This window comes from Nomascus leucogenys, chromosome 25, assembly GCF_006542625.1.
Source record: "Nomascus leucogenys isolate Asia chromosome 25, Asia_NLE_v1, whole genome shotgun sequence".
NCBI classification, from domain to species: Eukaryota; Metazoa; Chordata; class Mammalia; order Primates; family Hylobatidae; genus Nomascus; species Nomascus leucogenys.
In genome coordinates, this window is record NC_044405.1 from 28404613 (window position 1) to 28419187 (window position 14575).

General features: G+C 54.4%; 1 protein-coding gene across 1 annotated transcript in view; it reads right to left on the minus strand.

The window, feature by feature from the left end:
- The window catches only part of HSF2BP (heat shock transcription factor 2 binding protein), a 148363-nt gene that overhangs the window by 13163 nt on the left and 120625 nt on the right, over positions 1 to 14575 (minus strand). Inside the window, exon 10 of the mRNA XM_030806353.1 lies at positions 3368 to 3518. Coding sequence (XP_030662213.1) covers positions 3368 to 3518 — 151 coding nt within the window. The remainder of the gene's footprint in view (positions 1 to 3367; positions 3519 to 14575) is intronic.

The window sequence follows — 14575 nt, forward strand, 5'->3', positions numbered from 1 at the left end:
GATTTCTGTGCAGACAGGCTCTTGGCCCTGAGGGCCCCCACACCACTGCCCAATCCTCCTTCTGATGGGCTGTGACCCAGGGACACTTCTGTAGGCATCGTCCTGCACGGGTGGAGACCGGAGGGCTGAGGCCGGGCCAGGCAGCATCCTGTACACTCAGGAAGACCCCATGACTTCACTGGGGGTGGCAAGGACCCAGGAAATACCCATCCCCCATTTTATCCACAACAACACTGAGGAGCCCTCAGGTCCTGGCTTTTACTCCCCTCCCCCACCAGCCCATTCCCCCCTGTGGTAGGTAGGCCATTCTTGCATTGCTATAAAGAAACAGACTGAGAGTGGGTAATTTATAAAGAAAAGGGGCTTGATTGGCTCAGGTTGTGTAGGCTACACAGGAAGCATGGCACTGGTATCTGCTCGGCTTCCGGTGAGGCCTCAGGAAACTTCCAATCATGTCAGAAGGCACAGGAGGAGCCCGTGTGCTGCACAGCAAGAGCGAGAGGGCAGGTGGCGGGGGAAAGATGCCACAGACTGTTTCCCAGCCCTCTCGGGAGCTCACTGACTATCACAAGGACAGCACCAAGTCACGAGCCACCCCTATGATCCAGCTCCTCCCACCAGGCCCCACCTCCAGCACTGGGGACTACATCCCCACATGAGACCAGAGCGGGACATCCAAGCTATATCGCCCTCTTCAACAGGGAGGGGCAGAGGCTCCCCACTGTGTGCTGCTCAGAGCAGCCAGAGACCAACAGCAAATGAAAAGAAGGAGAAACAGAGCCAGCACGAGGCGGGACCAACCCTGGGTGTGATCAACAGAGCCCTGCAGCTCTATAATGTTTTAGTTATTAAAGTGAATGTGGCCAGGCATGGTGGCTCACACCTGTTATCCCAGCACTTTGGGAGGTCACGGTGGGCAGATCACCTGAGGTCAAGAGTTCGAGACCAGCCTGGCCAGCATGGCGAAACCCCATCTTTACTAAAAAAAAATACAAAAATTAGCTGGGCGTGGTGGTGCATGCCTATAATCCCAGCTACTCCGGAGGCTGAGGCAGGAGAATCACTTGAACCTGGGAGGTGCAGGTTGCAGTGAGCCGAGATCGCGCCATTGCACTCCAGTCTGGGTGAGAGTGAATGAGACTCTGTCTCAAAAATAAAAATAAAAAATAATAAAGTTAATGTAAGAATAAGGGGAACTTTGAAAAGCGGTTTTCTTATCATTTAAGGCTTATCGGTGTAACTATGTCTCCTTAAACCATTAAAACCATAATCAATGATTTAGGGTGAGTGATTCTTCCAAACACCTTAAACTTCTTGAAAGCAAACAAAACACACAAACATATGAAATGGGTTCCACACAACCAGGGTTTACGTCACCTATTTGTTTCTATGCTTGTATAAACCATCCTAGCTTACAACACTGCCTGTTTTGAAGGCTTCTTGGAGTTTAAGTAATATTACGTTCATACTTTGCTGGGGTTACAGAAGACCTTTGTGACCCAAAGGAAAAATGTTACCTTTTCAGCCTAATGGTGACTATGGGATGAATAATCCACCTATTGGCTGATTTTTAACTTAAAAAAATCTTTTTGAGACAGGCTGTCACTCTGTCACCCAGGCTGGTACACAGTGGCACAATCCTGGCTCACTGCAACTTCAAACTCCTGGACTCAAGCAGTCTTCCAGCCTCAGCCTCTTGAGTAGCTGAGACTGCAGGCATGTGCTACCACACCTGGCTCATTTTTTCTTCACAGAGATAGAGTCTTGCTCTATTACCCAGGCTGGTCGCAAACTCCTGGCCTCCAGTGATCCTCCCGTCTCAGTCTCTCAAAATGCTGGATTACAGGCATGAGCCACAGGGCCCGGCCAATTTTTAACTTTTTATTAGGAAATTGCCAAATATATACCAATGGAAAGCAAAGTATACTAAACAGCCTGTACCTGTCAGCCCTGCAGCCCTCATCACAGTGGCTGGTGACCAGTGGCCTCTCATCTATACCCCGTGGCACCCTGAGCCCCGTCCCCACACCAGCGTATTTTGAAGTAAATCTCTCACTGCACCACTAACAGTGCAGTAGAATCTCTAAATGACAGCTCTTTCTAAAAAATAATCACGATCCCATTATCACACCCAAAAATAAGTAATTCCTTCATACCACCAAAGTTCCCAACTGCCTCATCAATGCTTTTGGTAGCCTCTGTCTGTTTGGTTGGTTTATGACAATCAGGGTCCAGACAAGGTCTGCGTGCTGCGTTTGGCGGCTAGAGCTCATCTACCTTTTTTTTAATCAATAGACGAGATTCCTTCTCTTTTTCCTTTCATTGATTTGTTGAGGACAGGACACCAGGTTGTTGCCGGGTCTCATGGCCTCTGCGTGGCTGGGTGCAGTTCAGCACATTCCCCTCTGTGCCAGATACCAGTGCTTAGAACCAGAGGCTGGCTTCCTTTAGGCTGGTCCCAGTGGGGCCGTGCGATTCCCAGCACGTCCCATCCGAACGCGCACGGCGTCTGGTTGTCCCTGTCCTTCTGATTAGATCGATTGGGGTCCATCTATGGCCAGCCTGCCCCACACTGTGAAGGCCCCTGACAGCCTGTCACCTCCTAATTTCTGCGGCCATTGAGGACCAATGCCCACATCTGAGATTTCACTGGAAGTTGCAAAATGGCAATATTTTAATTCATTTTTCATTTATTAGCTAACTTTCTTTCTTTTTTTTTGACACAGAGTCTCTCTCTGTCGCCCAGGGTGGAGTGCGGTGACGTGATCTTGGCTCACTGCAAGCTCCGCCTCCCGGGTTCACGCCATTCTCTTGCCTCAGCCTCCCGAGTAGCTGGGACTACAGGCGCCCACCACCATGCCCGGCTAATTTTTTGTATTTTTAGTAGAGACGGGGTTTCACTGTGTTAGCCAGGATGGTCTCAATCTCCTGACCTCGTAATCCGCCCACCTCGGCCTCCCAAAGTGCTGGGATTACAGGCGTGAGCCACCGCACCCAGCCTATTAGCTAACCTTCTATGAAGAACTTTCCGTCATCAACTCTTTGTTTGCCAGGACAAGCAGGATACATACTTGATTCTGTCCCTTTATGAGTTTTCGGAATAAGGTGATCCCCTAACTCTTTCAAGGTGAAGGAGTTATTAATCACCTTTTAAAAAATACCCATGATGGCAAGCAGCGGCGCAGGCCATGCAACAGAAGGCAAGGTGGCCTGGGTAGAGGCCACGGCCACGGAGGGAGTCCAGGGAGGAAACCGCGCCATGGAGACCTGAATGAAGCCAGGGCCTGAGCCTGGCGGGAAACGGGACATCACGTGACAAGGTCCCGAGGCAGGGGGGACCTGAAGATGGACATGTGGGACAGGTTACCTGGCACAGCAAGGGAGGTGGCTGGAGCCTGAGGGACGGCCACACGGGCAAAGAAGACGCTCGGGGTTCTCGGCTCCCATTCTGCCTGCTCTGGAGCTGCAGCTGCTGCCCAGGGCACGGAGAATTCGAGAGACAGGCTTTCCAGGCAAATCTAGGGGAGTGAGAGACACAGAAGTTAAGGGTCCCTCGAAAGGTGATTAACATGACAGCCATGCAACCTGAACGGAGAAGAGGGAAGGGAGGGCCAGGGCAACAGCACCCCAGGGCCATGGGAAACCGGCAGGCGTTGTGGCTGAGCTGGGGAGAACAAACACCGTGAAGGGGCTGCTGACGGGCCCAGCCAAGGCAGCCGGGCTGGCTAGACAGTTTGGGAGGACCTCATGGGCAGTTGTGAGGCAGAGGCGATGCGTGGTGGCAGCTTCGCGGTCCCTGAGGGGCAGTGCCATCTCCCCAAGGCTGCGAGCCAGGGCTTCCCTGTGCCTCCCACTGTTGCCCCTTCTGTGCCCCTAGCCCTTCTGATGAGTCAGCTGGTGCCAGGTAGGAGGGGGGATAATTTACAATCAACATTTGCATTTTAACAGGAACTTCCCTGAGACAATTTCCTAAAGCAAAAGAGCAACTGTGGTGTTAACAATAGCCACCATGTAGGCGTCACCTCCTTAGTCCAAATACCAGCCCCTGAGCCACTGCTTTCCCCTTTCGTGGAAGAGGAAACCGAGGCTGAAGGTTGAGCAGCATGCCCAAGATTCCATGTGAGGGCAGCCAGAGTCCAGCTGCCCTCCTCCAGTGGCTGCCACACCCTTGGGGACCTCACCAATCCCTGCCACTACCCCTATCCACTGCAGCCTAGCCCTTGGGTGGCAAGAGAAGGCAGGGCCAGCAGCATAGCTGGATAAACCGACCATCAGCAGAGATCCTGGGACCCCTCAGCCATCGCCTGAGGGAGGCTCCTCCGGATGGGACAAGCTGGCCTAGTGGCTCTGGCCAGGGCTGCAGGGAACAGGATGCTCCCTCTCAGAAGCCGACTCAGGTCTGCCACACGGCTCAGCTCTGCCATGCGGCTCAGCTCTGCCACGTGACTCAGCTCTGCCATGTGACTCAGCTCTGCCACGTGGCTCAGCTCTGCCCCAGGGCACAGGATGGACTGCCCCGAGATGCTGCAGTGCTCCTCCTGGTCCTCCAGTTACGCAGCCTCCCCTTGGATGTTTCTAACAGTACACGTGTGCTTGTTTCTGGGGCTCCCCCTGAGTGGGAGCCTGGGAAGGGCCGGCCATCTGCAGGGCCCTCGGTCTCTGCCCCAACCAGTGGTAAAGTGTGGCTGCGGCTGTGCTACCACCTCCAGGTGAGGGGCCGGCCACAGGTGGTCTTTTGTGTGATGGGCTGTCTGGGGAGGCCCTGCTGCCCATGGGTGCCATAGATTTGCAGTGCAGGGGCCCATGTGACCCTGGAGGAAGGACGTCCTGTGAGCCTTGAGCCTGTGCAGCAGCCGGATCAGAACCACACACTGGAAACCCCCTTCAGCTAACACAACCCCCCAACAAAGACTTCCTGACGTCCTGAGGGTGCGTCTGCCTTCCAAGGCGAACATCTCACACCAACTCTGCAGCCAGCAAGTTTGCGTTAGAAGCTGGAAGCCTGCTGTTGGGGGAGCAGACCAGGATTCCTCACACCCCAAGAGTGGCTGCTAGACACTCCCTAGCACACCCCGTGCCTGTCTGACCCCATGAAGCCTGACCCTGATAACCGAGTGTGGCTTTCTGAGCCCCTAAGGAAAAACTCCAGAGTGACCGTTACACTTTGTAAAGGGCAAAGAGGCCTGTGGGCAGAGACGGGGGAGGGGTTTCTGCTGGGTCCTGCCTGGAGAACAGGTCTGAGGCCCAAAGATCCCTAGGGCCATCCTGGGTTAGAGTGAGGCGGGGCACATAAGCCCTCAGGACCCACCAGGCAAGTCCAGGGAAGGCCCATGAAGGTGGCCACCGTGAGCCTTGTGGTCCACAGGGCCAGGCTGGCACAAGCTGTGTTCTCACCCAGAAAGGCCGTTCCAGCTCCTTCTGCGCTCCTCCTCCTCCTCCCCAGTGTTCTCTGTCTCTCCACCCACCCTGCTCTCTGTCTCCCTCACACACAGAGTACAGAATTGTGGGGAGATGACTCTATTTCCTCATCGTGCGTTTATCACAGTGGCTCACCCATCCGTGGCTGCTGGGTGACTGGCAGGGTTTGCGTTGAGCTTCCGAGTGAGGTTGATTAGGAAGAGGAAGGCATGGCCACCCGGCTATTAGCAGAATGTCCAGTGTGGGCAATGCCACCCAGCTGTCGACACTGACACCCAGGCTACCCTGACAGGTGGCCACAGGGAGATGTGTGTGCATGCAGAGTTTCTCAGGACTCAACCTTCTTAAAAAGGAGGTTTGCAGTGAAGAGCACAGGGGTACCCACCGGGAGAGGATGGAAATGCTTCCATCAACCCACTGGGTTTGGGGAACAAAGCAGAAGTGTGTTAGGGCAGCTGTCAGACCACCTGCGTGCCGGGTGCTGCTGGAGGCCTGGCCTCTTGCATGAGCCTCTATCCACTCAGATTCATGGCAGGATCTGCCCCTGACAAAGGATTTCACCTGGACCGAGCTCCTGGGCCCCAAGCAGCTGACATTTGATTCTTGCAACAACTGTGCAGTAAGTAAGTGCGGGGATTACAGGTGTGAGCCACTGTGCCTGGCCAATTTTTTAAAAATTGTTTATTGTAGAAACAAGGTCTCTGTGTTGCCCAAGCTGCTCTCAAACTCCTGGCCTCAAGCAATGTTCCCACCTCAGCCTCCCAAAGTCCTGGGATGACAGGAGTGAGCCACCACGCCCGGCAATCAAGGCAATCTGGAAAGAAGAATAAAGTTGGAAGACTCACACTTTCATATTTCAAAACTTACTACAAAGCTACAGTAATCAATAGAGCGTGGTACAGGCATGAAGACAGACATATGGACCAGTGGAATACAATAGCCCAGAAATAAATCCTGGCATGTATGGCCAGATGATTTTTGATGAGAGTACCAACACCATTTAATGGGGAAAGGACAGTCTTTCCATCAAATAGTGCTGGGAAAATTGGAAATCCAGTTACATTTTTTATAAAAGTGAAGTTGGATCTTTACCTTACACCATATACAAAAATTAACTCAGCCAGGCGTGGTGGCTCACACTTGTAATCCTAACACTTTGGGAGGCTGAGGTGGGAGGATCACTTGAGGCCAGGAATTTGAGACCAGCTTGGGCAACACAGTAAGACCCCATCTCTGTCTGTAGTCCTAGGTACTCACCTGAACACATGTGGTCCATCCACAAAATGGGATATTACTCCGTTTTAAAAAGTAAGGAAATTCTGACACATACTACAACGTGGATGAGCCTTAAAGTTTAAGATAGTAACATTTTTTTTTTTTTTTTGAGATGGAGTCTCGTTCTGCTGCCCAGGCTTGAGTACAGTGGCACGATCTCAGTTCACTGCAACCTCTGCCTCCTGGGTTCAAGCGATTCTCCTGCCTCAGCCCCCCAAGTAGCTGGGACTACATGTAGCCATCATCAAGCCCAATTAATTTTCTGTATATTTAGTAGAGATGGGGTTGCATCATCTTGCCCAGGTTGGTCTCAAACTCTTGACCTCAAGTCATCCGCCCGCCTTGGCCTCCCAAAGTGCTGGGAATACAGGCATGAGCCACCACACCCAGCCACGATGGTAAAATTTGTACTGTGTATTTTACAGTAATAAAAACAAATATGCCAAAGGCTAAAAAAAATAAAGGTACAGTGGCCAGAGGAAGAAGGGCCCAGCCTGGAATCAGAGCAGAGCTGTGGGTGGGTGAAGACCCCGTGGTAGGCAATGCGTTTTAGCCGATGGGGTGCAATAGTGTGTGCCGGGCAAAGCGGACAGTTCCAGCTCCCACATCCAGGCTGCAGGGCCTTCATCCACCCAGCTGGTAATGCCTGCTCAGTCTGCAGGAATGAGCAGCTGCTACTCACCCCGTCTTGTGACCACCAGCAAATGGTTTGTTGGTGTTAAGCTGTGGCCTCAGCCACCTCAACAGGGCCCTGTCTGGCCATGGAGACGGTCCCCAAGTTCCAGTCATTGTCAGCTGCTGGGACACTCTGCGGTACTGAATCAGCCCATTGGAGTCATCCAAGTGTGAAAAGGTACCTGAATGAGGGCAGCCTGGGGACAGGAGAGCTTTCTGGAACATGGGGCAGGAAGGTAGCCTGGACCTCTTGAGACACAGCCACTGGCCCTGGCCCAGGCCCGGCCCCCGGGAGCAGCCTAGCCTCCTCCTCCCAACACCCCTGCTCCCAGGCGCCAGGACAAGGGGCCAGAGGAGACCCAGGTGGCCCAGATCCAATCCTTCCATGGTCCCCTGGGTGGGGCCAGTGCAGGGACCTCCTGGAAGCCACTGCTGTCTCCATCACCACCCAGACTCAGGCCAGTCTGAGAACCCAGGATTAGGAAGTCACCTCTGAGATGATCGGGTTAACACTTTCACATGGTGGGTTAACATCTGCTGTTATAAACCTCCCCATAAACATACACTGTGCCTTAAGACGTTAGCTAATGAGAATACAACAAATAACATAATTTTAAGTGTACACACACACACAAATTGCTGGGAGTGCAAACATTTTTTACACTTTACACAAAAGAACTCGGTGGCTTCTGGACTGGAAGACAAGGCTCTCTGAGTCCTGTTGGAAGCATGGGGTGTGATCCTGGGACAGAAGCCTTCAGCTGAAGGGGTGGGCAGGACTGAGGCCCTTCCACCAACAGAACCCTGAAAGGGACTTGGGACAAATGGCCAGCCTGCCCGCAGAGGGCCTGGAAGGGCAGGCCAGGAGCAGAGGAGGTTGCTGTCTAAATATGAGGCGCTATTCTTGGAGGCCACATGTTCACATTGCCCACAGAGCCCAGAGGGCAGCTCCGGACACAGCCAGGCCTGGAGGAGGGGCGAGGCTGATATCATGGGAGAGGGTGGCCAGAATGCCACCAGCCAGGACTGATGCAGGGCGAGGACAGGGGACCAGGCCTCCTCCCACCTGTGACTCTCCCTGTCCTGCCCACCCACCCACGGAACCACAGGAATGTGCTAGGGATTGCAGGGAACGCTGTGCCCACCCTGCGACCTTCCATCCCTGTGCACTGCCCCACCAGCCCCCTCCCCCCACCTGCTGCAGGGGCCCCGCGGGTGCCAGGGCCTGTCCAGGTCCCAGATCCAGACTTTCAAGGTCTGCAAATCACGGGATTTGTCCTAACAAGAGAGAGGGAAGCTTCCAATGTCGTCTCCCTGCATTTCTGAGCCACCGAGGATTTCAGAATCACTTAAAGGTAGTGCAATTTGCCCCCAAATCACTTTTCCAAAAATTGGGGCCAACTGGGGGGTGTCTGGGATGCAGCGGAAATCACCTATGGGGAAGTCAGTGCTGTAACAACAGCGCTGGCTTGATCCCTTCCTGCCCCCCACCTGCTCACACACCACACACTCATACCACACACTTATACCACACTCACAGCACACACACCACACTTATACCATACATGCTCACACCACACACGCACACCACACCAAACTCATCACAGCCACATCACACACCATACATGCACACACGTCACACTACATGCACACATCACACACAGCACACATGTATACCACACGTGATCACACACTTATACCACACTCACCCCACACACTCCATGCACCATACATGCACACACATCACACATATACCACACACACACCCACACACAACCACATTCACACCCCACACACATTGACACCACACACCCCAAACATACCATACATGCGCAGACACCACACAACATACATGCACACACTGCATTCACACTACACACATACACCACACACCCTCATGCCACACATGCACACTCTACATACCACACATGCACCCCCCACCCCTCACACACACACATGCACAGCACCTCCCACCACCCCAACACACAAAACAGGTTATTCATTCTGGGTGATGGGAATATAGGGGTCCAGCAATGGCAGCTGGAGCCTGTGGGAGGCCCCAGGGCTGTCTGAGCACATGGCACAGTGGCAAGTGCTAGGGGTTGGTGGGGAGCAGGCTGTAGGCTCAGGCGGCCACCCTCCAGGTGGCTGGGCAAGGATGTCCGTGTGTACACTGCAGGAGCTGCAGCCTCTCTCACACGGGGGAATGCAAGCTTGAGCCTCTCTCTGCTGCCCAGAGGCAGTGAGGTCCTGCTTGTTGACCTCCCTGCCCCTCCCTAGAAAGCCTCCAGGATGGGCTGATTCCAGAACCTCCAGAACCTCCCCAGGGTGGAATCTGGAACCAAGATCCTTTCAAAGAGCAGGAAAACCTTGGTCCACGGGTGTTTTCCTTGCTTCCAAAGCCCTAATGGTCAGGCCGGATACTGTGGCCTATTTGGATCTTCAAAGTGAGCTGTCAAGGAGGCCAGCCTCCACCCCTCGCCATGGACCTCTTTTGGTCTGGACTCGCAGCCTGTGCGTGAAAACTGGCACTCTCTGCTCAAAGAGAACATGGCCAGATGGCAGTACCTGACACTGAAGCCCACGGGGCATGTCAAGTAATTACAGACACATCTGAGGGGTCAGAGACACGCTGCACACTGCCTTGCAATGACTCTCAGAAAGCATCAGCCCTGGGCCATCTACCTGCAGCCTGGGAGTGGGGCCAGCTAATGAGACCACCGTGCTGGGCTCCAGACCCTCACCCCGCCGCAGCAACTGGTCGACCGTCTGGCTTAGATTCCCCCACCAGGCAAAGCTTCCAGACTCTCGCATGTGCCTGTGCATGCCCCTCAGAGCACTGTCTCCTGCATTTGGAGTTCAGCCCCATTCCACAGCCAGGCCCTTCCTGAAATGGCCATTTTACAACTGTCTGGCTGAGTTTCAGGAGGGCACGGCTAAGGAAGGCTCCCAGCCACACAACCAAAGCCGTAACACCTGATCCCCGCCTGCCCCCCTCACTGCAGCTCTTCCCAGCAGGGCATGGGCAGCCCTCATTCTGCTTAAGGATTCACTGACCCAAGGGGACGCTGGGGAGTGAGGAGCAGCCCGTCTCTGGGAAATGTTTAACCGTGTTTTCACTGGAGTGGTTTTCAAATCGATGGCACATTTGCTGTGGGAGAGGCAAGCCAGACATGGTGAAACTAGGGCTTCGCACAGCCATTCCTCTCTCAGCCTCTGCTGTGGGCAGAATGGGGCTGCAGTGAAGGCAGGTGCAGAAGGCCCTGGGGGTGCCGCCTGTGTTCTTTCATGTCAGGGTGCCTTCCCTGCACCCCCACTGGCCTCCAGGGGCCTCTGCACCCCCATCCCACCCCCACCCAAGCATGGCCTCCCAGCAGTGGCCTAGTACTCCCAGAGGGCATGGCAAGGAATTCCGGGGTGGATGCCACCTTGGAAAGCAAGCTTGACGGAAACTCAGCGCAGATGGAGTGGAGGGAGCGTGGGCCCACACATGTTCTGGCTCAGGAAACAACTGCCCCACCCCTTGTGCCCAGCACACACCTGCACACACATGCAGAGGAGCAGGGGCTCAAAGGGCCTTGAAGATCACTCCCAAGCCAGCTCCCCGCCCCCAACTTGAAGGACAGGAGTGTGGCAGTGCTGCTCCCGGAAGTTAGAGACCACCCCGGATGTCAGGTCAGTCTCAGTAGAGGACCACGTTCAGCACATGAAACCCCGGTGCTAAGGCAGGCTGCCTGAGCCAACAGCCTGCTCCCTACCAGCCCCACAGAGAGACAGCAGCCCCTCCTCACCAACACAGGTGCAGAGGCATCACTGAGAGGCCTTCTAATCTGCAGAAGGCTGAATGGAGGGTCCTGCATCTGTCCAGTTTGCAAACCTTCGGAGTCACCCCTGGGCACTTGGTGACGGGGTGGATGTGGCTGCCACCTGCATTGTGGCCCCGGTCCAGAGGAGAGGCGGGTAGTGATGTAGTGTTGCATCTGCTGGGGCTGCCATAACAAAGCATGCCAGACCAGGTGGCCCAAACAGCGGGGATGGATTTGTCTTGCAGTTTTGGAGGTCGGAAATCCAAGGTCAAGGTGTTGGCAGAGCTGGTTCCCTCTGTGGCTGTGAGGAGGAAGCTACCTCAGCCTCTCCCCAGCTTCTTGTTGCTGGCAACCCTTGGCATTCCTTGGTTTCTAGAAGCATCACCCTGATCTCTGCCTCCATTTCACACGTCTTATGTCTTCTCCACGTGTCTCTGTGTCCAACTTCCCCTTTTGATCATGAACATCAATCTACTTGAGTCTGACCTCATCTTAACCTGGTTACATCGGTAAAGACCCTCTTTCTAAACAAGGTCACATTTACCGGCACTGCGGGTTAGGAATTCAGTATCAAGGGGATACAGTTCGATCCATAGCAAGTAAGTAAATTCCCAAGTAAATATGTAACTTCAGATTGAGAAGTGCTCTGGAGAAAATAGGGGAATTCACCAAGGCAACCTAATTATGTTTCAAAATATTCAGAACATATTGCTATTGGAAGACCGTTCTCTAGCCTTCCACCTGGACTGGCCTCTGTCCCTCTATCTTCAAACATCCCCTGAGGACTCAGCGTTTCATTCCTTGCTATCTACGTACAGCCCTGGGGCTCTCTGCTCTGCTTCTGGGGTCTCACGCAGAACTCTGAGGAACATGGACGGCCGTCACAGGAACCTCAGTGGGCCCCGGGCAGGCTGGACAGCAAGGGCAGGGGACTGAGGCTCAACAACCAGCCCCTCCCCCAACAGACCATGGCAGCTCAGCAGACACTCCCATGCTGCCTCCCAAGGCCAAAAGAGGACGTGTTTGCAAAGGGTGTTGTCCTTCCCCTTGCCTGCGGTGATTCAGCCAGCTGAACAAGAACTCGTGGTCACCTTAGGCAGACACGCTGGACAAAGAAAACAACATGCAACCAAAAGTCCTCTTTGTCCTCGTTCACAATGCTTCTTGCCTAAATTACCCACATCTGCCGGAAGACTTGGGTGCACTTCGTCTGTACCAAGCGCAATCAGGAAGTTTGGGGTCTGTGGTGCTCCCCACCACAGCAAGCCCCAGGGCTACAGGGGTCGTTAGCTCCCAGGCCAGGGCTCTGTGGACACTGCAAAGACTGGTGCCTGCTGCAGGTGAAGCAGCTGTGAGACCTCCTGGCTCGCCTTCCCAGGGATGCGGGCTTTAATTTTCCATCCTGGCTGCCGTCCCCTTCCATGACCTGCGCTTATGAATGGCCATGTCCAACAAGTGCCATCACCCCCTCCCACTGTCTCCAAGGGGCCTGCTCTGGGGAACGCTATCTTGTTTTTCTAAAGAGCCACATCTACAAGCAAAGAGGAAGGTGTGTGGTGCCTTCCAAAGCGCTAGCTGCCGGGAAAGGACACATCCCTCACACCTCCTTTTCAAGCTGCAGAAAATGCAGCTCAGAGATGCCAAGTGAGCATGGCATTCAGGAATGTGCTGTGCCCTCCATGGAGTCAGACTTTGGCCTCTTAAGCAAGAGCAGGAGAAGACGAGGGGGTGAGCAGCAGCCAGGGGCAGGCACTGACATAAACAGATGAGGATCTAAATCCACCTGCTGGTCACACAGCCCTGAGCTGGTGCCTCGCCCCTCACAGCCCCTGCTACAGGTGTATAAAGCTGGGCACAGGTGGACAGGACGCAAAGCAGTGATGTGTGCCTCCAGTCGGCCCTGAAGGCCAGGGTGGCAGCTTCCCCTAAGAGCAGAGGGGGCCTGGGTGGCTGCCCCGAGAGAACAATGCAGTGCAGACCTGCAGCTCCTCCTGCAGTGAAAAGAGCTCTCTGCAAATATTCTCTGACAGCAATGTACCGAAATCTTTTCCTAACTCAAGTTTACAAAAATTTTGTTTTCTTCTAGAAATTTAATAGTGTTAGATCACATATGTGGGTCTATGATCTGTTAAGGTTCTGTATGCAGTGAAAAGTATGCAGTTCCATTTTTGTGCCAGTGGATATCCAATTGTCTCTGCTCCATTGTTAAAAAGACTTCCCTTTTCCACTGAATTGTCTTTGAATCCTTGTTGGAAATGTGTGTCTGTATTTGTGGGTCTATTTGTGGACTCATTCTGTTCCACTGATACACTGTCTATCCTAATTTCAACACCACACTGTGATTATGGTAGGTTTGTGGTAGGGAGGACTTGGCCTCTGGCCTGGGGTGTTGACAGAAGCTGCTCCCAGGCAGTGGTTCCTGGGGACAGTAGGGGCAGCCTGCCTCTGCTTCGGGCCGCCTGCCTCTGCTTCCGCTTCCCGCCACCTTTGCTCCACAAGGTCACAGCCCAGGAGACGAGGCAGACTCCCCCAGATTTACGTCCAACACCCAATCTGGGTTTCTGAAGAAACTTCTCGCGGAAACGCCCAGCTTCCCCGGTTTCCTTTGTTCCCAGAACCGGCAGGGAGCAGAGACAAGAATCATGAGCCTCCCAGCAGCCTGGGCCCTGGGGGAACGCCACCACCCTGCTGTGCTTCACACTCCCTAGGCACAAACCGGGACAAGTCTCCCCTCCCCTCCTGGATCCCGCACTCTGTCCTGGAACCTTCCAGAAAGAACAGGCCCAGAACCTGCAGAACCTGTGTCACCCAGAACCCCCACTGGCTGCACGGGAGACTCACGCGGGCTTTTGAAGGCCTGCACAGTTCTCTGGCTGAGGTGTGAGGAGTGGTGGAGGCTGCAGGAGGACTGAGGGCCTCCGCTGCAGAGAAACCAAGGAAGGAGGGGTGCTGCCTGCCACGAGGTGGCCCTCAGCCTGCCAGCGCCCACATCACAGGGGCTCCCATCCGCCCACCTGCCCTGGAGCTCACCCGGCCTCCGTCTCCCTATCTGTCTCGGGACATGGTGACTGTGCCCTCACCTAGTTGCTCTGAGGATAAAAAGCAAACCACCAAAGCCTCGTGCAGGCACACAGGGTGGAGACGCTCAGAACATAGGCCTGGCCGGCAGCCCCTACTAGAGCCAGGCATTCGTTCACACGCATCAGCCATTGTGGGGGAGGGCAGAGGACAGGCCCCGACTTCACAAGCCCCGCGCCCGCAGATGAGGGGAAGAAGTAAAGACGGGGCCTGTGGGTCCCCACGTGGCGGGGCGCTCTGTACTCCTGCCCCGCCGTGGCGGATAATGGGAAACCGCAAAGGAACACACCGTGGCCGTTTCTTCGGGATGGACCCGCGCGTCC